This window comes from Macaca mulatta, chromosome 8 (genome assembly GCF_049350105.2).
Source record: "Macaca mulatta isolate MMU2019108-1 chromosome 8, T2T-MMU8v2.0, whole genome shotgun sequence".
NCBI classification, from domain to species: domain Eukaryota; kingdom Metazoa; phylum Chordata; class Mammalia; order Primates; family Cercopithecidae; genus Macaca; species Macaca mulatta.
The window spans coordinates 81,324,467-81,347,003 of NC_133413.1; the positions used below are offsets into that span (position 1 = coordinate 81,324,467).

General features: G+C 37.9%; 1 protein-coding gene across 11 annotated transcripts in view; it reads left to right on the forward strand.

Moving 5' to 3' along the window:
* XKR9 (XK related 9) overlaps positions 1–22,537 on the forward strand; it is a 146,271-nt gene that overhangs the window by 10,642 nt on the left and 113,092 nt on the right. For 7 of the 11 annotated variants that reach the window (XM_077943790.1, XM_077943794.1, XM_077943793.1 and 4 more), the window contains one exon: positions 1,726–2,275. The exons of 1 other annotated variant lie outside the window; for it this stretch is intronic. In XM_077943790.1, coding sequence (XP_077799916.1) covers positions 2,004–2,275 — 272 coding nt within the window. In that variant the 5' untranslated portion in view covers positions 1,726–2,003. Of the gene's footprint in view, positions 1–1,725; positions 2,276–5,660; positions 5,689–16,455; positions 20,678–22,537 lie in introns of those variants that run through there. 3 more of the 11 variants (XM_077943796.1, XM_077943798.1, XM_077943795.1) reach the window with 3 other exon arrangements.

Genomic DNA, 22,537 nt, shown 5'->3' on the forward strand with positions numbered 1-22,537 from the left:
TGGTGAGGTTCTCTCTCCTTGGGTTACAGATGGCTGCCTTCTTGTGTCCTCACGTGGCCTTTTCTCTGGTGTTGCTTCCTCTTGTAAGAACACCAGTCCTGTTGCATCAGGGCCCCAGAGCTCATTTCTCCCTCCTTACCTTTGAGATCGTACCCATAGTACTTTTTCACATAACATTATATGATATAAAGTCAGAGACTGCAAACTCATATGCTTACAGAGGCCAGGCAAGCGGTCAGCAAGGTCATAATGATAACTTAGCATTTATTGAGCCCTAACTGTGTGCCAAGTACTTTTCTAGGGGTTTGTTTATATGTATTACATGTATTATCTTTCTTGACCTTCACAACAACCCCATAAGATATATACCATTATTCTCTCCACATTTTAGATGAAGAAAATAAGGTATAAGGCTGAAAAGAACACATTTAAGGACACACAGCTAGTAGGTAGCTGCATTAACATTGAAACCCAGCTGTTGAAATGCCTGAAATGGGCCAGATGACTACTGTGATGAACAGGAGAGAGCATGCCCCATCTAAAGGGGCAGCCCCTGCTCATGAAGGAGTAATCTAGTATAGAGGATCTTTCTGTTTTTTGATAGCAGTTAAACATTTGCATTTTTCGTGAAATGTTGGCAATTAATTAGGAAAACAAACCAAAAAACCACCAATGAGTCAGTCAAATCTTGTATACAGATTGCATTCATTCAGACTGTTTATAAAATAGTAATAATAGTAGAATCTACATTTTAAGTGATAGAAGAATTAAATTGGGGCGTTTTATATACAACATTTTGCTCAGTGCTTGGCACATAGTGGTAAGTAAATGTTAACTTTTATTAGTAGCATAAACATTTTCTCCAGTCATTGAGATTCTGCGTAAGTATCATTTATTATTGTTTTTATTTAAAAAAATTATATACCTAGCAACATCAGTACAGGTCTGTTGTTAAAAAAACTCAAAAAATATAGCAATATAGAGAGAAAACAACTGAAGTTGCATTTGTTCCTTCTCTCAACCCTCTTCCTCTCTCCGTATATAATTAAAAACCATAAATAGTGTACGGTATTTATCTTTCTGGGATTTGCTTTTTTCACTTAAAACGTCTTGAAGATCTTCCAAAGTGAGTTCATACAAAGCTGCTTTACTCTTTTTAAAGGCTGCATGGTGTATCCTTTAGTATGGATGTACCATAATCTGTTGAACTAGGCCTCTCAATTGTCATTTAGGTAGTTTTCAATATTTCGCTCTTATAAAAAAGGCTCTGCAAAAATTATCTTTTTGCACATTTTTGAATATTTCCCTAGGATAGAATCTAGATGGAATTGCTGGGCCAAAAGCATGTTAAGAATTTTTACAACTATTGCACCTTTGTTACATATATTTTAGTAGTTTTGTAATATTCCATTTTATGAATCTACCTTTATTTACTTTACCATTTCCTTATGTTGAAATATTTAGGTTGTTTCCAATTTGCCACTATAAATAGTCATGTGATAAATATCTTTGTGGGTAGGTCATATTTTTAAAAGATAAATAGTCTGAGAGGAAGTTATCAACTATCAAGTATATTTCTGAGACTTTCCCAAAGTTGTTTTAAGAACTGTATTTAGTGGAAATATATTATTTTTAGAAAAAGCAGAGCTTTGATGAAATCATTGCTAAGGGTTTTTAATATTATACTTAGGATATTTTGGAACTTAAATATTTGTTTTATTTTAGGTCTTGTCATCTGTAATGAAGATCATTGTGAAACAGAAGATTGATTAAAGCCTTGTAACATTGGACCTAGATTAGAGATTTAGAAAAGAAAGTCAAAATTAGTCACTTTGGTGTTAGTGTTCCCATTTCATAATATTTATTCTTTCTTCTAAATAGATTTAGGGAGTAGAAATTAAAATTCAATGCTATACCAAAGGATATACTAATATTTGTTCGGCTTTTTTTCCCTTTTTGTGAGGGAGAAAAAAGTAGATAACGAAAAGCTATAGTCATTCATAATGAAATATACTAAACAGAATTTTATGATGTCAGTTCTTGGCATTATAATCTACATAACTGATTTAATTGTGGACATATGGGTATCTGTCAGATTTTTCCATGAAGGACAGTATGTTTTTAGTGTTTTAGCATTAAGCTTTATGCTTTTTGGAACACTTGTGGTTCAGTGTTTCAGTTATTCTTGGTTCAAGGCTGATTTAAAGAAAGCAGGCCAAGAAAGTCAGCATTGTTTTCTTCTACTTCATTGCTTGCAAGGAGGAATTTTTACAAGGTAAGCATACATGTTTAATCATTACCACTGTGTTTCTTTTATCCAAACAGAAGCTACCTTTATGTATCTGGATAGTCAAATGTACAAAGATCTCTTATTTGCATGAAGTACAAAGGTTACTTGCTCCTCACTATTGTGCTTATGTAAGTCATTGCCATACTGTCAGAATTTTCCAGGGTCATTAATAAAAATGTTTAAATTTATCTAATTAGGTTACTTTTTCTGATATGAACTCAGTTTTCACGAGAAGGAAAAAGACATTTCTGTGTCGTACAGAACTTTTATCTCCTCTGTATATTCTAAGTCTGATTGTGTAAATATGACATTTCACTTGTAACTAAGAGAGTACTCACTTTTTTATACTTATCATTGATTTAACTAAATTAAATTTTTGCTGCAATAATGCAGTAGCTATGTGGTTAGCTAGGTACAGAGTCATAGAACTAAAGCAACCTTAAGAATCATCTTGTTATAGGTAGAGAAACTAGACTCTAAATAGGCCCTCAGAATTCCATGATTCTCTGTATAGTTCATTTTATATGACCTCTCCATTATTCCTTTAAGTAATTCTACTTTTGATTCTGTCCTGTTAAAAAGCAGCAAATTCATGACCCTTAGTTGAATGTATTAAAAAAATTCCAGGCCAGGCGTGGTGGCTCAAGCCTGTAATCCCAGCACTTTGGGAGGCCAAGACAGGCGGGTCATGAGGTCAGGAGATCGAAATCATCCTGGCTAACACGGTGAAACCCCGTCTCTACTAAAAAATATGAAAAACTAGCTGGGCGAGGTGGCGGGTGCCTGTAGTCCCAGCTACTTGGGAGGCTGAGGCAGGAGAATGGCGTAAACCCCGGGAGACGGAGCTTGCAGTGAGCCGAGATCACGCCACTGCACTCCAGGCTGGGTGACAGAGTGAGACTCTGTCTCAAAAAAAAAAAATTCCAGGCTTTTCTTATATTAATTAATGGGAATAATGTCATTGTATATATGTGGAGACTTAAAATTTTCAAAGTATTTTCACGTATTTTGCCTTTTTGAAGCTATAGTTACTATGTTTTTAATAAGTAAAAGAAACAGAATGTGCAATGAGAAAGAAGTTTACAGGTTTTAGGAAAAGCTGGAAAGAAAGTGCTTTAGTTGTTGGTATTAGAAGTCAATTTTCGAACTGCACATTCTCAGTAAGATGCAAATGTTTAAAGAAATACAGTAAAAGTGCTGATGAACAAATACATATGTAATAGGTAAGATTAAATGAGTATTCTGTATGAGAAATATTGAGAATTATGTAGTTGTAATATTGAAGAAAGACAAAAGTTGCTTTTGCAAGGAATTTAGAAATATGGTAAATTCTCTGTTATTTGCCATTCTAATAATGGAAAATTTGCACATCTGCAGAACTATTTACATCAGCATTCAAATGAGGACCTTAAGGTACATTGTGTTATAAATTATAAATTGTATTATAAAAGAAAGGTCAAATTGCCTTGATTTCCAGGGTCTCTTGATACACCTAGTAATTTTTGATTGAATATTACACATTCTATACAAAAGATGATAGAAGTTCCAAATGCTGCTATTTTTCTCTGGTAGGCATTTAGACTAAGGTTCAGTCTGCTTTTGGTTTGCAGTCTCTAGGGAACTGAGAGTATGGTGTGGTCATCGCACCTCCACAAGTCCTGAACGCTGATTTTTATCTTGGCACCACAAGACTACCAGAAAGCCTGTTTTGCTTTTTCAAGACTTTCTGCTTAGCTTTTAGCCTCTATGGTGTAGTTTCAAAATTTGGCACATATGTTGGCGGAAAAATTGATTGAGTTGAGGTCCCTCAGTAACAGACCTCTAAAACCTAGCTTAAGCATCTTGAAGATCTTCTGGAGTGAGTTCATACAAAGCTGCTTTACTTTTTTTAAAGGCTGCATGGTGTATCCTTTACTATGGATGTACCATAATCTATTGAACTAGGCGTCTCTTCTTGCCTAACAACAGCCCTTTGCTTGGGCAAAATCCAGGTTTTCAACCTCTTGTTCTGAGTAATAGAATCAGCAAGTATTTCCAAGCAATAAGCATTTGTAGATATATCAGCCCAGTTTATAGTTTCTCTTGTTGCTTTGGCAGGAGCATTGGTCTGTTCCAATATACTGGATCCTACCTAGAAGTATAGTGCATAATGTGTGGTCTTAAATTGTTCTGAGTATAAAGTAAAAGGAAACCTTTGCTGTTAACATTGATAATTTAAAAACCTCAAAACACTAGAATTTGATTTGCTATGCTCCCAACTAATATATTTATATTGTTGTCATTTTAATGCCTGTTTTTAATCCCACTAGATGATATTATTATGTATTTTTCTATTTTATGTAGTTAAATTCTACTAAATTTTATTTATGTTTACCCATATATTTACTATTCTCTTTTTTATTTCTTCTTGAATCTCAGGACTTCTACCTAGAATTACTTTTCTTTTCTTTTTTTTTTTTTTGAGACAGGGCCTTATTCTCTCACCCAGGCTGACCTGCAGGGACGCCTTCCTGGCTCTTTGCAGCCTCTGCCTCCTGGATTCAAGAGATTCTCTTGCATCAGCTTCCCGAGTAACTGGGATTACAGGCGTGCGCCATGACACTTGGTTAATTTTTGTATTTTTAGTAGAAATGGGGTTTCGTCATGTTGGCCAGGCTGGTCTTGAACTCCTGACCTCAAGTGATCCACCCACCTCTGCCTCCCAAAGTGTTGGGATTATAGGCGTGAGCCACTACATTTGGCCCTAGAATTACTTTACTTCTGCTTTCCCGAGGTCTGCCTTTTAGAATTTCATCTATTGAGGGGCTGTTGGTGACATCATCTCTCAATTTTTGGTTGTTTGAAAATATCTTTATTTCATTATCTTTCTTGAGAGATATTTTAGTGGCTATAGAATTCTAGATGAGTCGTATTTTCTCTCTGCATATTATATTTGATTGATTGTTGGATTCTATTGTTGCTCTGGAGGAGTTAGATTTTAGTCTCATTGCTGCTCTTTTGAAATTGTTTTGTCTTCCTCCTCTGGCTGCTCTTAAGATTTTTCTCTTTATCTGTGGATTTCTGCAGTTTAATTATATGTTTAGATGTAGATTTTATTTCTCTTGCTTAGGATTTGTTGGTCCTCTTGATTCTGTGGATTATTATCTTCTACTAATTCTACACAATTGTCAGCCATTATCTTTTTTAACGTTTTCTTTACTATGTTTTGTGTTTCTTTCCCTTCTGGGATGCCAGTCAAATGTAAGTTATACCTTCTTGCTGTGTTTAACATAACTGTTAAATGTTAGATTTTAAAAATTCTTATTTTTTAAGTCTCTCTGATACATTCTGTGGAATGTTATAATCCAAATTCCTCTCTCTCATTCCTTAGATCATTGCTGTCATTCATTTCACTTATAGTAAGTATACATAAGTATATAAATATATACACATAAGCATACATAATCAAATATATTGTCATATTATTTTGAACTGTTATCTGGATCAGTTAAAATTAAGATCAATTAAATGTAAGAATTATATTTAAATAATTTAAAATTAGATCAATTAAAAATCAGAAAAGTAAGTTTTTGTTTATATTCAATTATTCCTTCTTCAGTGCTCTTCCTTTCTTTATATATTTTAATAGATCCAAGTTTCTGACCCGTAACATTTTCCTTTTCTTTGAAAAATCTATTTTAACATTTCTTGCAAGGCAAGTCTACTGGCAACAAGTTTCCCCAGTGTTTGTGGAAATCTTTATTCTTCACTTTCGAAGTATAATTTCACAGGGTACAGAATTCAGAGTGGTGTTTTCTTTCTCCTTTTTTTCACTCTCAACACTTTTAAGTATTTCATTCTATTTTTTTAAAAATTTATTTTTTATTTTTTATATTTTTAGACAGAATCTCACTCTGTTGCTCAGGCTGGAGTGCTGCAGTGGTACGGTCACAGATAACTGCAGCCTCTAACTCCCTGGGCTCAGGTGATCCTCCCACTTCAGCCCCACAAGTAGCTGGGACTACAGGTGTGTGCCACCACACCGAGCTAATTTATATATATATTTTTTGGTAGAGACAGAGTGCTTTTTTCTTTTTAGATGGATTCTTGCTCTGTTGCCCAGGCTGGAGTGCCGTGGGTGATCTTGGCTCACTGCAACCTCTGCCTCTTGGGTTCAGGCAATTCTCCTTCCTTAGCCTCCTCAGTAGCTGAGACTATAGGCATGTGCCACCACGCCTGGCTAATTTTTGTATCTTTTGTAGAGACAGGGTTTTACCATGTTGCCCAGGCTGGTTTTGAACTCTTAGGCTCAAGTGATCTGTCTCCTTTGGCCTCTCAAATCCATTCTCTTCTTGCTTGAATGGTTTCTGAGGAGAAAGTGCATGTAATTTTTACCTTTACTCCTTTAGGTGTTTTTTCCTCTTTGGCTTCTTTTAAAAATTTTTTTCAGTTTTAATTATTATGGGTACATAATAGGTGTATGTATTTATGGAGTACATGTAATGTTTTGATACAGACATATACAATATGTGATAATCACTAAAGGGTAATTGGGGTATTTATCACCTCAAGTATTTATTTATTTTTTGTGTTAGGGACATTCCAATTTCACTGTTAGTTATTTAAAAATATACAGTAAATTATCGTTGACTTTAGTCACCCTGTTGTGTTATCAAATGCTAGAGCCTATTCATTCTAACTACATTTTTGCACCCATTAACCATCCCTATTCTACCTGACTCCCTGCTACCCTTCCCAGACTCTGGTAACTATTATTCTACTCTTTAACTCCATGAGTTTGTTTCAATTTTTAGCTCCCATTATGAGTGAGAACATGTGAAATTTGTCTTTCTGTGCCTGGCCTGGCTTTTTTCACTTAATATAATGTTCTCCAGTTTCATCCACGTTGTTGCAAATGAAAATGACAGGATTTCTTTCTTTCCTCTCTCTTTCTTTCTTTATTTTTAAATAGAGACAGGGTCATCATAGCTCATTATAACCTTGAACTCCTGGGCTCAGGTGATCCTCCCATCTCAGCAACCTGAGTTGCTAGCATCACAGGCATGTGCCATCAGGTCTGGCTAATTTTTAATTTTTTTGTACAGATGAGGTCTTAGTATATTGCCCAGGCTGGTCTCAAACTCCTGGCCTCAAGTGGTTTTCCTGCCTTGGCCTCCCAAAGTGCTGGGATTACAAGCATGAGCCACTGTGCCCAGTCCAGTTCAAAATATTTTTTAGCTTCCTTGTGATTTTGTCTTTTACTAAAGGGTTAGACTAATAAATGTTTTTTCAAATATTTGGGTCTTTTGTGATTATTTTAATGTTGATTTTTAATTTAATTCTTTTGTGTTCAGATAACATACTCTTATGATTTCAGTCTTCTGAAATTTATTCAGACTTGTTTTATTGTCTAACATATGGTCCATCTTTATGAATGTTTCATGTACACTTGAAACACGTGTTTCTGCAGTTATTCTGGTATTCTATAAATGAAATTTAGTAAGTGTAGTTGATAGTGCCATTCAGACATTGTACAGTTTTACTGATATTATGCTTAGTTGTTATAAGTGTTGGGGAAACTGGGTAACCATTTAGAAGGAAACAAAATATGTAAATTTTATTTGGCGATAATAGTTTTCACACAAAGTCAGTCTTAGGGTATGCCCTACCATGGCACATGATCTAGAAAAGAGGTCTCTTCTGTGGAGATGAAATCTTCATTCTGTGGAAGTGATGGTGAAATCTTCAGAAGTATATTAGTAGAAACATAGAGGTAGACACTGGGAGAAATGTGCAATGTTGTATGTGTCTTTGGCATGTCACAGTTTTTGATGTGACAAAATATGGGTTCTAATTCTTCCTAGCCAGGAGAAAGTTTGAAAGGATAATCTGCAAGAGTTCTCCTCATCACCCATCCAAACTACAAGGGCAATAAATGAATTTTTCTCTGTATGGCATATGAATACACAGACCATATATATATATATATATATATTTTTTTTTTGAGATGGAGTTTTGCTCTGTTACCCAGGCTGGAATGCAGTGGTGCAATCTTGGCTTACTGCAAGCTCCACCTCCTGTGTTCATGCCATTCTCCTGCCTCAGCCTCCTGAGTAGCTGGGACTACAGGCGCCTGCCACCACGCCTGGCTAATTTTTTTGTATTTTTAGTAGAGATGGAGTTTCACCATGTTAGCCAGGATGGTCTCGATCTCCTGAGTTTGTGATCCGCCCGCCTCAGCCTCTCAAAGTGCTGGGATTACAGGCATGAGCCACTGCTCCCGGTCTTTTTTTTTTTTGAAATTGATTGGAAAAAAAAGGAAACAATAGCCAGTATATGCAGCATGAGAACAGTAAAAACTTTGTTAACTTATAAAGTTGGGATACTTTAAGATAGCATGTTGTACTTCTAGGTAGGATACCAGATAGCAGGATAAATTTCCAATGAATCAAATATTAGTGTAAAGTACTATGAAAGAAAACATCGGAGAAATCCTTTATAACTTGGAAATGGGGAAAGCCTTTGTAACCATGACTCAAAATCCAGAAGCTATTAACAATTTTAGATTTGACTATAAAAATACATGCTAATAAACAAAAGCAAAAATCCCAACACACACACAACAAAAGCATAACAAAGAAAAACAACATTAACAGGGAAGAATAATTGTAAACTTATAACAGTAAAGGGCTAGTCCTCTGATATTTAAAGAGCTTCTGGAAATCAAAAAGTAAAAGACCATCTACCCAACAGAAAAATGGGAAGAGAAAAAGAATAGTTCATAGAAAAGGAAATACAAATGGGCCTTAAGTTGTTTAAAAGATGCTAAGCCTCATTCATGAAAAATTCCAGTTAAAACTACATTGAGATATTATTCCTCATTTACTAGATTGACAAAAATCTGAATGACTATATACTCTCTTGGTAAAGTATGGGAAAACAGATACTTTCATACCTTGTTCATCAGAGTATGGATTGGTATAATTTCTGTGGAAAGTAGCTTGACCATATTGCAAATATATATATATATACACACACACACACACACATATATATGTATTTTATATATATATGTATATTGGCCCCAGAGCTTCCTCTTGTAGAAATTTATCATACTTGCATACATGTAAAGTGATATCTGCACACAATTTTTAAGTGTAGCGTTGTTTGTAATAGAAAAATATTAACAATTTTAGTGTCTTTTGATAGAGTTTGTATTATACTGTGCAATGGTATACTACATAACTATCATAAAGAATGTTAAAGTACTTTATATAGTGAAATGAAAAGATATTCAGAATTTATTTTTCAGTGAAAAGACAAGGTGCAGACAGGAGGTTTAGTATGATACAGTATTCCTGTGTAACAAAAGATAGTGAAAACTAATGTATATTTATGTTTGCTTGTATCTGCATGAAGAAACTCTAGATCGGTACACATGAAACTAATAACTGAATTCCTGTGGTCATGGGGAAGGGTAAAAGCTGGATAGTGGGTTATAGGAGTAGGATAGAGTTTTCTCACTTATAACTTTCTAATTTTTTGAATTATTTAAATATTTTGTCCATTTAAAAAGGAAGAAAAAGAAAATTGAATTAGGTTGGGCATTAGTGGAAGATGCCAGATAGATAAACAAACACTTTACTCTTTTTTTGTTTTTCTTTCTTTGTTTTTCTTTTTGAGAATTTTTGTTTTAGGTTTAGGGGTACCTGTGAAGGTTTGTTACATAAACACGTGTCACAGGGGTTTGTTATTACACATTATTACATCACTCAGGTATTAAGCTCAGTACCAAATAGTTATCTTTTCTGTTCCACTCCCTCCTTCCACCCTCCCCCTCAAGTAGATGCCAGTGTCTGTTGTTTCTTTCTTTGTGTTCATAAGTTCTTACAATTTAGCTCCCACTTGTTTTTTTATTTTTTTTGGAGACGGAGTCTCACTCTGTCACTAGGCTGGAGTGCAGTGGTGCGATCTCAGATGACTGCAACCTCCGCCTCCTGGGTTCAAGCAATTCTTTCTCCTGCCTCAGTCTCCTGAGTGGCTGGGACTACAGGCACACGCTGCTATGCCCAGCTAGTTTTTTTTTTTTTTTTTTTTTTTTTTTTAGTAGAGATGGGTGGAGGCGGGCATCTCACCATGTTGCCCAGGCTGGTTTCGAACCCCTGAGCTCAGGCAATCAGCCCACCTCAGCCTCCCAAAGTGTTGGGATTATAGGCATGAGCCACTGCACCTGGCCAGCTCCCACTTGTAAATGAGAACATGCAGTATTTGGTTTTCTAGTCCTATGTTAGTTTGCGAAGGATGATAACCTTCAGCTCCTTCCATGTTCTGGCAAAAGACATGATCTTGCTTTTTTATGGCTGCATAATATTCCATGGTGTGTATATATGCCACATTTTCTTTATCCAGTCTGTCATTGATTGGTATTTTGGTGATTCTATGTCTTTGCTATTGTGAACAGTACTTTGATGAACACTTATGTGCATGTGTCTTTATGGTAGAATGCTCTGGGTATATACCCAGTAATGGAATTGCTGGGTCGAATGGTAGTTCTTTTAACTCTTTCAGGAATTGTCATACAGTTCCTCAATGGTTGAACTAATTTACATTCCCACCAGCAGTGTATAAGGGTTCCCTTTTCTCTGCAACCTCACCAGCGTCTGTTATTTTTTGACTTTTTAGTAATAGCCATTCTGATTGATGTGAGATGATATCTCATTGTGGTTTTGATTTGCATTTCTCTAATGATTGGTGGTATTGAGCTTTTTGCCATAAGCTTGTTTGCCACATGTATGTCTTCTTTTGAGAAGTGTCTTTTCATGTCCTTTGCCCACTTTTTAATGGGGTTGTTTGTTTTTCTTTTGTAAAGTTGTTTAAGTTCCTTATAGATACTGGGTATTAGACCTTCGTCATATGCCTAGTTTGCAAATTCTTTCTCCCATTTTGTAGATTGTTTACTTTGTTGATAGTTTCTTTTGCCGTACAGAGCTTTTAAGTTTAGTTAGATCCCATTTGTCAATTTTTGCTTTTGTTGCAATTGCTTTTGGTGTCTTCATCGTGAAATATTTGCCTGTTCCTAGATCCAGCATGGTATTGCCTAGGTGTCTTCCAGAGTATTTTACCATTTTGGGTTTTACATTTAAGTCTTTAATCTGTATTCAGTTGATTTTTGTATATGGTGTAAGGAAGAGGTCCAACTTCAATCTTCTGCATATGGCTAGTCAGTTATCCGAGCACCATTTATTGCACAGGAAAATTTTTTTCCCATTGGTTGTTTTGGTCAGCTTTGTCAAAGATCAGATAGTCAAAGATATGTGGCCTTATTTTGGGCTCCTTATTCTGTTCCATTGGTCTGTGTGTCTGTTTTTGTACCAGTACCATATTGCTTTGATCACCAGTACCATATTGTTTGGTCACTATAGCCCCATAGTATAGTTTGGAGTCAAATAACATGATGCCTCCAGCTTTGATCTTTTTGCTTAGGATTGCCTTGACTATTTGGGCTCTTTTTTGGTTCCATATAAATTTTAAAATAATTTTTTCTAGTTTTGTGAAAAATGTCATTGGTAGTTTAACAGGTATAGCATTGAATTTGTAAATTGTTTTGGGCACTATAGCCATTTTAATGATATTGATTCTTCCTATTTATGATGATGGGATGTTTTTTCATTTGCTTGTGTCTTCTTTGATTTCTTTGAGCAGTGTTTTGTCATTCTCACTGTAGAGACTTTTTACCTCCCTGATTAGCTGTATTCCTAGGTGTTTTATTATTTTTTTTTGTGGCAACTGTGAATGGGATTGCCTTTCTTATTTGGCTCTCAGTTTGGTTGTCATTGGTGCATAGGAATGCTAGTGAGTTTTATACATTGATTTTATATCCTGCAACTTTGCTGAAGTTGTTTATCAGCTAAAGGAGCTTTTGGGCCAAAACACTGGGATTTTCTAGATATAGAATCATGTCATCTGCAAACAGAGATAATTTGACTCCCTCTCTTACTATTTGGATGCCCTTTATTTTTTTTTTCTCTCTTGACTCATGGCTCTGGCTAGGACTTCCAATACTATGTTGAATAGAAGTGGAGAGAGAGGGCATCCTTGTCTTGTACCAGTTTTCAAGGGGAATGCTTCCAGCTTTTGCCCATTCAGTATGATGTTGGCTGTGCGTTTGTCATAGATGGCTCTTCTTCTTCTTCTTCTTCTTCTTATTATTATTATTTTGAGACAGAATTTTGCTCTTGTTTCCCAGGCTGGAGTGCAATGGTATGATCTCGGCTCACTGCAACCTCTGCCTCCCAGGTTCAAGCGATTCTCCTGCTTCAGCCTCCTGAGTAGCTTGGATTACAGGTGCCCACCACCACACCTGGCTAGTTTTTTGGATTTTTAGTAGAGACGGGGTTTCACCATGTTGGCCAGGGTGGTCTTGAACTCCCAACCTCGGGTGGTCTGCCCGCCTTAGCCTCCCAAAGTGCTGGGATTACAAGTGTGAGTCACCACACCTGGCCATGGCTCTTACTATTTTGAGATATGTTCCTTCAATACCTAGGTTATTGAGAGTTTTTAACATGAAAGAATGTTCAGTTTTATCAAAAGCCCTTTCCATATCTGTTGAGATGATTGTGTGGTTTTTGTCTTTAGTTCTGTTTATGTGATGAATCACATTTATTGATTTTTATATGTTGAATCAACCTTGCATCCCAGGGATGAAGCCTACTTGATCATGGTAGATTAGCTTTTTGATGATGCTCAGCATTTGAGTTACTAGAGTTCTTGTATTGGCTCTTTCTCATCTCTGCATGTGGGTATTTCTTTAACTGCAGTGCAGATTGAGTATAGTCAATAGACTTCTTTTCTGGATGTTTTCACCTGGCTGAGGCTTTGCATAGGGTCTTTATTTGAAGCTGACTTCTTGTCTCTGGTTTCAGTGGGGGTATATTAGTGAGATATTTTTGGTGTTGAAGCTTTGGGGGTATGATCCAGCAGGTGACATTTAGGCTTATCAGTCATTTAGGTAGACTCTTGCTTGGTTATGTGGCTTCCCTATGTTTCCTCACAGTTGCAGCTGTGTTCCCTGTCAGTGCTCTGAAAGTGTAGGTTCCTCTTTCCCTTGAGTGCTGGCTGTAGTTCACAACTTGTCACTCCTGGGCTGCCCACTGCAGCTCTGGGACAGTCTTAGTGTTTATTTTCCTTCTCCAGGTTAGAGGCAGCAGAGGAAAAGATCATAGTAGTGATTGTGGTCAAGGGTCATTTGCTTGACTCCTGGGGGCTCCACCCCAGAGAGATGCAGGTTAGCAGTTGCTCAGTGCAGTCAGCCCAAGATGGAGGGTTTGTGCTATGGGTCCAAGCCAGGGGTTTTCTGTCTGGTGACAAGCTAGGTAGGGTATGGGAGACTTGTGGGAAATTGGTTGGCCTCTTCTCCTTAGGTTGACTGCAGCTCACTGGAGGTGTGGATAAGGCACTTGGGATCTTTGCTCCTTTGTTAGTCCGAGGGTGGCAAGGCATGTTCCACTGCAGAGGCAGTGGCAAAGAGGCTTTCATTTGCCCCTGGAAGCTCTGTCTATGGTGTTACTGAGTTGGTGCTGACTTGGTAGCTCTGGCAGGGTGGTTGGAGGCCCAGGGCTGAAGGACCTGCCCAGTGAGGAGATATGGGATATGCGTACCAATTTAAGTCTGGGCACTTTTCTGTAGGGCTGCTGTGGTATGCTTGGGGCCTGGTCCAGTCCTAGTCACCTCAGATTTTCCAGAACCTGAAGGTGTTACCATGAAGGCTGTGAAACAGCAAAGCTGTTGCCAGCTTAAAGGCACCTGTAGGAAGTGGCTGGAGACCCTGGTTGCGAGGTCCCACCCAGTGAGGAGGAACAGGATTGGCACCCACTTAAAACAGTCTGGCCATATTTTAGTAGAGCAGCTGGGCTGTGCGGGGGGTCCACTTCAGCCCTTGGTTGCCTCAGACACTCTGAAGTCCAAAGGCTGGAATGGCTAAGTTGCCCAAACAACAAGGTGGCCTGCCCCTCCCTCTAGAGTGCCATTCAGGGAGAATTCAGATCTGTGTCAGATGGAAAGCTCTGTTGGGGGTGGCTGGAGGCCCTGGTTGGGAGGTCCTGCCCAGTGAAAAAGAATGAGATCAGGTACCTGCTAAAGGCAGCAGTCTGGCCATGTTTTGATAGAGCGGCTGTGCTGTGCTGTGGGAATCCCTTCTGCCTTGGGTGGACTCAGACTTCCCGAAACCTGAAGGCTAGAATGGCTAAGGTGCCTGAATAGCAAAGATGGCAGCCTGCCCCTCCTCCTAGGAGTGCCTCCTTAGGGAGGTGCAATGCCACTATTGGTAGCTGGCTAGAATTCCAAGTAAGTGGGTCTTAACTTGTGAGGTGCTGTGGAAATGGGGCCTGTGGGCTGATGCTGTTCAGCCCCGTAGATTCAGCCTCTTTTCTAGGGGTATGTACAGGAGTCTAACGTCCTACTTTGCCATAGCTGCAGCTACTTTTGCTGGAAAGCCCTAAGCTTCCAGGGTCTCCATGCATGCCTAAGCTTCCAGGGTCTCTATGCATGCCTGAGTGGCTGCTCTGCTGAGACTCTACATAGCTCTGTCTGTCAGACTGAAGACCGAAGGCCCTGGTGGAGTGGGTTCACAAGATCTGACCTGAGGGTTGCAAAGATCTGTGGGAGAATCATGATTTCCCTGGGTTGCTCTTTGACTCACCACTTCCCTATGTTGGGAAGAATCCCCTGGCTCTGTGTTGTTCCCAGGTGGCTGTTGTCCTGCCTTGTTTTTCTTTGTTCTCTGTGGGTCAGGTTGTTTCCTTAATTAATCCCAATGTGAGTAGCTGGGTGTTTCAGTTGAAGATGTTGTATTTACTTGCCCCTTCTGTTTCTCTCTGAGAGCCAGGCACACTAACTGCTTCTGTTCAGCCATCTTGGCCACTTCATATCCCAACCCCTTTCCTTTCTCTTTGTATATTTTTAGTTCAGGAAGAGGCAGAATACTGAGATAGATAGTGAGAAATGAGCAAAAATTAGAACAGTTCATAAAAATGGGCCAAATTGTCCAAAGATTTGTCCAGGCTAAGTATTGCAAAACCTGAGATTTGCTGAATTGCGGATTTGTTTCCCTAAGGAATAGGAAAATTGAATTTGTGTTGGTAGATGAAAGACAAGGGATAGCAACATGAATTATTTATTAGGTATGTGTGCCTCTTACTACTATGTATGCCATTACTGTTCAGGGGTCTGTGGAATGGGATGTTTCATTTTCCAGAATATAAATTAAATGACAGTTTTGCATTTCTATTTATGTGTGATTTGTGGTAAAAACCTCTCTCTGCCAAAGGAGAGTTTTCTTTTGATGGATATATGGAAGGCATTTGAATTATTTAAAATATGGAAATGACTTTTGCTCTTTTTAGTACATATGAAAAAGTTTAAATTATATAAAAATGAATACAATGGGAGTTGAATCTCCCTCCTCCCACAGATTCCTAGGCCCTTCTATGAAGTTAAATGGGCATTAAATAGTTGCACTCTCCTTCTTACCTATTTTTCAATTTAAATATCCTTAGAGAGAGGTCATGTAGTCATGTTCAAATTTATTAGGGTTCAGTATTTATAAAACTTTAGGATAAATTTTACCTCAGTCTCCAACTCTTTGGGGATTTAAAAAATATGTTGGTTATTGATTTCACACTTAAATTTATTATGATAACATACTTCTTAGGATTACAGTCTTTTTACATTTATTAACACTTGTTTTTATAGCCCAGCATGTAGTCTAACTTGGTGAATATTCCATGTACATTTGAAAAGAATTTCTGTATTTTCAGTTACTGAATGTAATGTTCAATAAATGTCAATTAGGTCAATTAGGCAGATAATGTTAAATTATATCCTTACTGATTTTTTTAAGGTCTCCTTTTCCTCTCAATTACTGAGAGTCAGGTGATAAAATCCTCAACTGAGAATGCGGATTTATCTTTTTCTCACTTTACCTTTGATAATTTTTGCTTTGTGTATCTTAAAAGCTCCATTAGGTGCATACAGATTTTAAAATATTATGTATTCATGATGAATTTATTCTTATATTATTATGACTTGTTGATCCTCTTTATGTCTGGTAGTATTCCTTGATTTGAAGTCTGTTTTGTCTGGGATGTTAATATAGCCATATCAAGTTTTTTATTTGGTGATTTCCTTTCAAACTATCTGAGTCTTTATGTTTAAAGAGAGTCTCTTGCAAAACACATGAATTTGTGTCTTTCTTTTTAAAAATCCAGGTTGTTAATCTCTTTTAATTGGAGTGTTTAATCCATTTACATTTAGTGTAATTATTAATATGGTTGTTTTCTGACTTTGGTTCTTTCTGGTGAGAAGTCAGCCAACATTCTCATTGTTTCCCTGTGAGGAATATGTCTTTTTTCTCTGTCTATTTTTCAGGTTTTCTTTTTACATTTGATTTTCAGCAATTTCAGTAAGATGTGCCTATGTAGGGTGTTTGGGTATTTATTTTGCTTGGGTTCATTGAGCTTTTTGAGTCTGTATGTTACTGGTTTTGATCAAGTTTAACAAATGTTTTGGGTTAATATTTTGTCAAGTGTTTTTTTTCCCCTCTATCTTTTCTTCTAGGACTTCAATTTTACCTGTTATTGTTGTTCTGTTCATTTTTTTTTCTCCTCAGTTTTTTCGCTTTGTGCTTTAGTTTGGATGATTTCTTTTGACCCTTAGTCATAGTCTAGTGAGGTCTTAAGTCTCTTGAGTGTTAGTCTAGTGATATGGCTATAAAACAAAATACAGGTTTTGAACAACAAAAATTTATTTCTCAGTTCTGGTGGCTGGGAAATCCAAGAGCAAGGTGCTGGAAAATTTGGTGTCATAGATGGTGCCTTCTCGTGGTGTTCTCACATGGTGGATGGGCAAGGCAACTCTCTAGGGCCTCTTTTATAAGTGCACTAATGCCATTCATTTTATCATCTTCCAAAGGCTCTCCACCTCAAATACCATCACATTGGGGATTAGGTTTCAACAAATGAATTTTGAGGTAACACAGACAGTTAGTCTATTGCATCTATCTTCGCGTTCACCAATCCTACTTTTGTTGCTCTTTTCTGCCTTGTTTTCTTTTATATTTTGTCTGGAATTTATATTTGTAATCAGTAGGGGAGTCAGCCTGATACAATGTAATTCATCATTACTGGAAGCTGGTGGCTTTTTATTTCAAATAAAAGAAGATATAGGGATAAAAATATGGGAATACACTATGTTAAGAAAGCCCTCTCTGCTTTTTCCTCTTTTTGGCCTATTTGTCATTTGTTTCATAAAAGTGAAGCAGGCTGGGCATGGTGGCTCACGCCTGTAATCCCAGCACTTTGGGAGGCTGAGGTGGGCGGATCACGAGGTCAGGAGATTGAAACCATCCTGGCTAACACGATGAAGCCCCGTCTCTACTAAAAATACAAAAAATTAGCCGGGCATGGTGGCAGGCACCTGTAGTCCCAGCTACTCAGGAGGTTGAGGCAGGAGAATGGCGTGAACCCAGGAGGCGGAGCTTGCAGTGAGCAGAGATCATGCCACTGCACTCCAGCCTGGATGACAGAGGGAGACTCCATTTCAAAAAATAAATAAATAAATAAATAAATAAATAAATAAATAAATAAGTGAAACAGTGTCCTATTGATTAAAAATTATATTCATATGCCCTTTTTGATGAAATTACCCTCAGATAAGCAGAACTTTGTATATATTTGCCATTAATTGTTTCAGAATTAGAAAATATTTCTACCTAAAGACACTGGAAGTTAAAATGTGTACATTTGTAGGCAGCACTATCTGTTTTGTTTTTAACAGACACTTAACATGTGCCAGGTCCTGGTCTAAGCATTTTACATATATTAACTCATTTAATTCTCACAACAACCCAATGAGGGAGGTGTGATGATTGGCCCTATTTTCCAGATGAGGAAACCGAAGCACAGAGAGATTAAACCAGGAAGTAGCAGAGCCAGAATTTGAACCATGGCATTCTGGCATTATTAGAGTCTACATTCTTAACTACTTTGCTCTGCTACCTCTCTCAGTTTCTGCTGCGTGTAATAATTATGCTCTGGGTATGTTTATACTTGTGAATTTCTCAAGTTTTTCAATAGTATCTGCCCTATTGGATTATAAACCACTTCAAGAACAGTAATCACATACTCTCTACTATGTCAGATACCCAGAAAAGGCTAAAACACAACTTTTCTTAGAAATCTTGCTTATAAATCCTAGGCAGTATTAATCATTTTTTCTTCAGTACTTACAGTTCAGCATTTGCCTTTCTGATGAATGACTATTTTTTTTCTGCCTTATACTGCAGCTAGTAGTTTATAGGCTTGGCCCTCCCATTGGGTTGTGAGGTCATTGAGGGTAGAGACCATGCTTTCATCATTTTTGTTGACACTCTTCCCCACCCTGGCATCAGTCCACATTGAGTATAATAGATCATGTTATTCCAGAACTGTGATGGTAAAAATATGCTTCTTTTTGCCAGACAAAGAATCTTTGCATATCCATATATTTGTCTTGTTTACAATGGGAATACTTTATATTTGTGTTTTACTTTCAGCTTTCCAAAGTCCTTTCATATCTACCATCTATTTATCTTTATGGAAAAAAAAGTCATGAGCTTTCATGTATTACTTCAGTAAATATTTCTTGAGCACCTATTATGTGCTGATACTGTTCTGGTTGTTTAGGATATAGTAATGGATAAAACAAAGTCTGTCCTTTCATGTAGATTACATTCTGGTGAGAAGGTAAAGATATAAACCAAAATAAATAATGTGCTAGGTGGTGATAAGTACTTTGAAGAAAAATAATATGTGACAAAGGGATAGAATATGGTAGAGAGTGCTACTCTAGATGGTATGATCTGGAAGGCATCTATAAGTAAGTAATATTTGAGTAGAGACCTGAATGAAGTTAAGGAGCAAACTGAAAATATATGAAGTTTAGAAGAGTTCTAGACACAAGAATTAGCAAAGACAAAGGCCTTTAAGTTGAGAAAAACAGCAAGGAGGCCATACTGGAAGTGGGAGAGAAATGAGATGGAAAGGTGGTTGTGGTGGTAGCATATGTGGGAGGTAGATCATGGAGGGCCTTGTAACATATGGTAAGGACTTCAGATTTCATTCTAAGTTTGATGAAAATCATTGAAACATTTTCTACCCCAATGAGGAATGATATCTGAATTATGTTTAAAAAGTTTAATCTGAATGCTGTGTAGGGAATAGCTTATATGGGAAGCAAGAGTAGAATCAGAGAGACCAATTATGAGGCTGTTGAAATAACAGGCCAGAGAGTTGGCTGCCTAAACAAGGGTGGTACTAGTGGAAGTGGTAAGAAGTGTTTAGATTCTAGATATATTTGAAGTTAGAACCAAGAGCCAAGCGAACTTGCTGAGGAATTTTTATAGCGCATGAAAAAAGAGGAGTTGGAATTATTCCCACATTTTTGGTCTGAACAATATTGTGGATGTTACTACCATTTACTGAAATGGGAAACGTTGGCAGAAGGAACAGGTTGAAACAGGGCATATATCACTGCCTTTATTTTATACATGAGGAAACTGAGACATAGATAAAGACTTTTGATAAGCTTTGGGGGTAGTATACTGGTTACCTTACTGCTAGCCTCAGATTTCTTCTAAATAAATGTTTCAATTTTTTTTGTTATCGATTTTATCTATGGGATGATAACTTGTGTTCACTTTACAATTGTTTGAAAACAAGAGCCTGAACAGGGATATATCAAGAGTCTTTGAAGTTTTATATATTTTCTGGGATGGTAATGGTCAAAGAGCCTAGCACCTTGTAAGTATTTGAGTAATTGTTTTCTAGATTAAATTAAGGGACGATTCAATCTCATTTTCAACCTTGATATTCTCATAAGGGAAATTATCTGTGTTGTAGTTCAGGTCAATTGCATGAATGGAAAATTGCAGTTTGTCTTTCAGAAAGTAGTGATTAAGACTGGAAATAATAAGATCTGGGTTTGGACCCTGTGTCCACCCCTTACTATCTCTGTAACTTTCAGCACATCACTCTATCTTTCTCAGCTTTAGTTTTTCCATCTGTGAAATGGAATAATGCCTACTTTTCTCACATAATTATTGTAAAGATGAAATGAGATTATGTATACTTAATAGAACTAGCACACAACCAGCACATCAAACATGCAATAAGGGTTTACAGGGTCTGAATCTCAATAAAGCCACTATGAGATATTCACAAAAAATCTGTAGTAGAGAGAGTTTGTGGAAAAATTGTGTACTAAAAACACATATTCCTGAGGTGGGGTGACAACATGGCCGAATAGGAACAGCTCCAGCCTCCAGCTCCCAGCGTGAGCGACAGAAGACGGGTGATTTCTGCATTTCCAACTGAGGTACCGGGTTCATCTCACTGGGGCATGTCAGACATCGGTGCAGGACAGTGGGTGCAGCCCAACGAGCGAGAGCTGAAGCAGGGCGAGGCATCACCTCATCCGGGAAGCGCAAGGGGAAAGGGAATTCCTTTTCCTAGTCAAGGGAAACTGTGACACACAACACCTGGAAAATCAGGTCACTCCCACCCTAATACTGCACTTTAGCAAGGGTCTTAGCAAACGGCACACCAGGAGATTATATCCCACGCCTGACTCGGAGGGTCCCATGCCCACAAAGCCTCCCTCATTGCTAGCACAGCAATTTGAAATCTAACTGCAGGGCGGCACCGAGGCTGGGGGAGGGGCGCCCGCCATTGCTGAGGCTTAAGTAGGTAAACAAAGCTGCTGGGAAGCTCGAACTGGGTGGAGCCCACTGCAGCTCAAGGAGGCCTGCCTGCCTCTGTGTACTCCACCTCTGGGGACAGGGCATAGCTAAACAAAAAGCAGCAGAAACCTCTGCAGATGTAAATGTCCCTGTCTGACAGCTTTGAAGAGAGTAGTGATTCTTCCAGCACAGAGGTTGAGATCTGAGAATGGACAGACTACCTGCTCAAGTGGGTCCCTGATCCCCTGAGTAGCCTAACTGGGAGAGCCTAACTGGGTGTAGCCTAACTGGAGTGGACCTCAAGCAAACTCAAACAGATCTGCAGCTGAGGGTCCTGACAGTTAGAAGGAAAACTAACAAACAGAAAGGACATCCACACCAAAACCCCATCTGTACGTCACCATCATCAAAGACTAAAGGTAGATAAAACCACAAAGATGGGTAAAAAGTAGTACAGAAAAGCTGAAAATTCAAAAAATCAGAATGCCTCTCCCCCTCAAAGGAACGCAGCTCCTCGCCAGCAATGGAACAAAGCTGAACAGAGAATGACTTTGATGAGTTGAGAGAAGGCTTCAGCCGATCAAACTTCTGAGAGCTAAAGGAGGAACTACGAACCCAGTGCAAAGAAACTAAAAACCTCGAAAAAAGATTTGATGAATGAATAACTAGAATAACCAACGCAGAGAAGTCCATAAACGACCTGATAGAGATGAAAACCACAACACGAGAACTACGTGACAAATGCACAAGCTTCAATAACCGACTCGATCAACTGGAAGAAAGAGTATCAGTGATTGAAGATCAAATGAATGAAGTGAAGTGAGAAAAGTTTAGAGAAAAAAGAGTAAAAAGAAATGAACAAAGCCTCCAAGAAATATGGGACTAAGTGAAAAGACCAAATCTACATCTGATTGGTGTACCTGAAAGTGCTGGGGAGAATGGAACCAAGTTGGAAAACACTCTGCAGGATGTTATCCGGGAGAACATTCCCAACCTAGCAAGGCAGGGCAACATTAAAATTCAGGAAATACAGAGAATGCCACAAAGATACTCCTCGAGGAGAGCAACTCCAAGACACGTAATTGTCAGATTCACCAAAGTTGAAATGAAGGAAAAAATGTTAAGGGCAGCCAGAGAGAAAGGTCGGATTACCCACAAAGGGAAGCCCATCAGACTAACAGCAGATCTCTCGGCAGAAACTCTACAAGCCAGAATAGAAAGGGGGCCAATATTCAACATTCTTAAAGAAAAGAACTTTCACCCCAGATTTTCATATCCAGCCAAAGTAAGTTCCATATGTGAAGGAGAAATAAAATCCTTTACAGACAAGCAAATGCTGAGAGATTTTGTCACCACCAGGCCTGCCCTACAAGAGATCCTGAAGGAAGCACTAAACATGGAAAGGAACAACAGGTATCAGCCGTTGCAAAAACATGCAAAATTGTAAAGACTATCAATGCTAGGAAGAAACTGCAACTAATGAGCAAAATGACCAG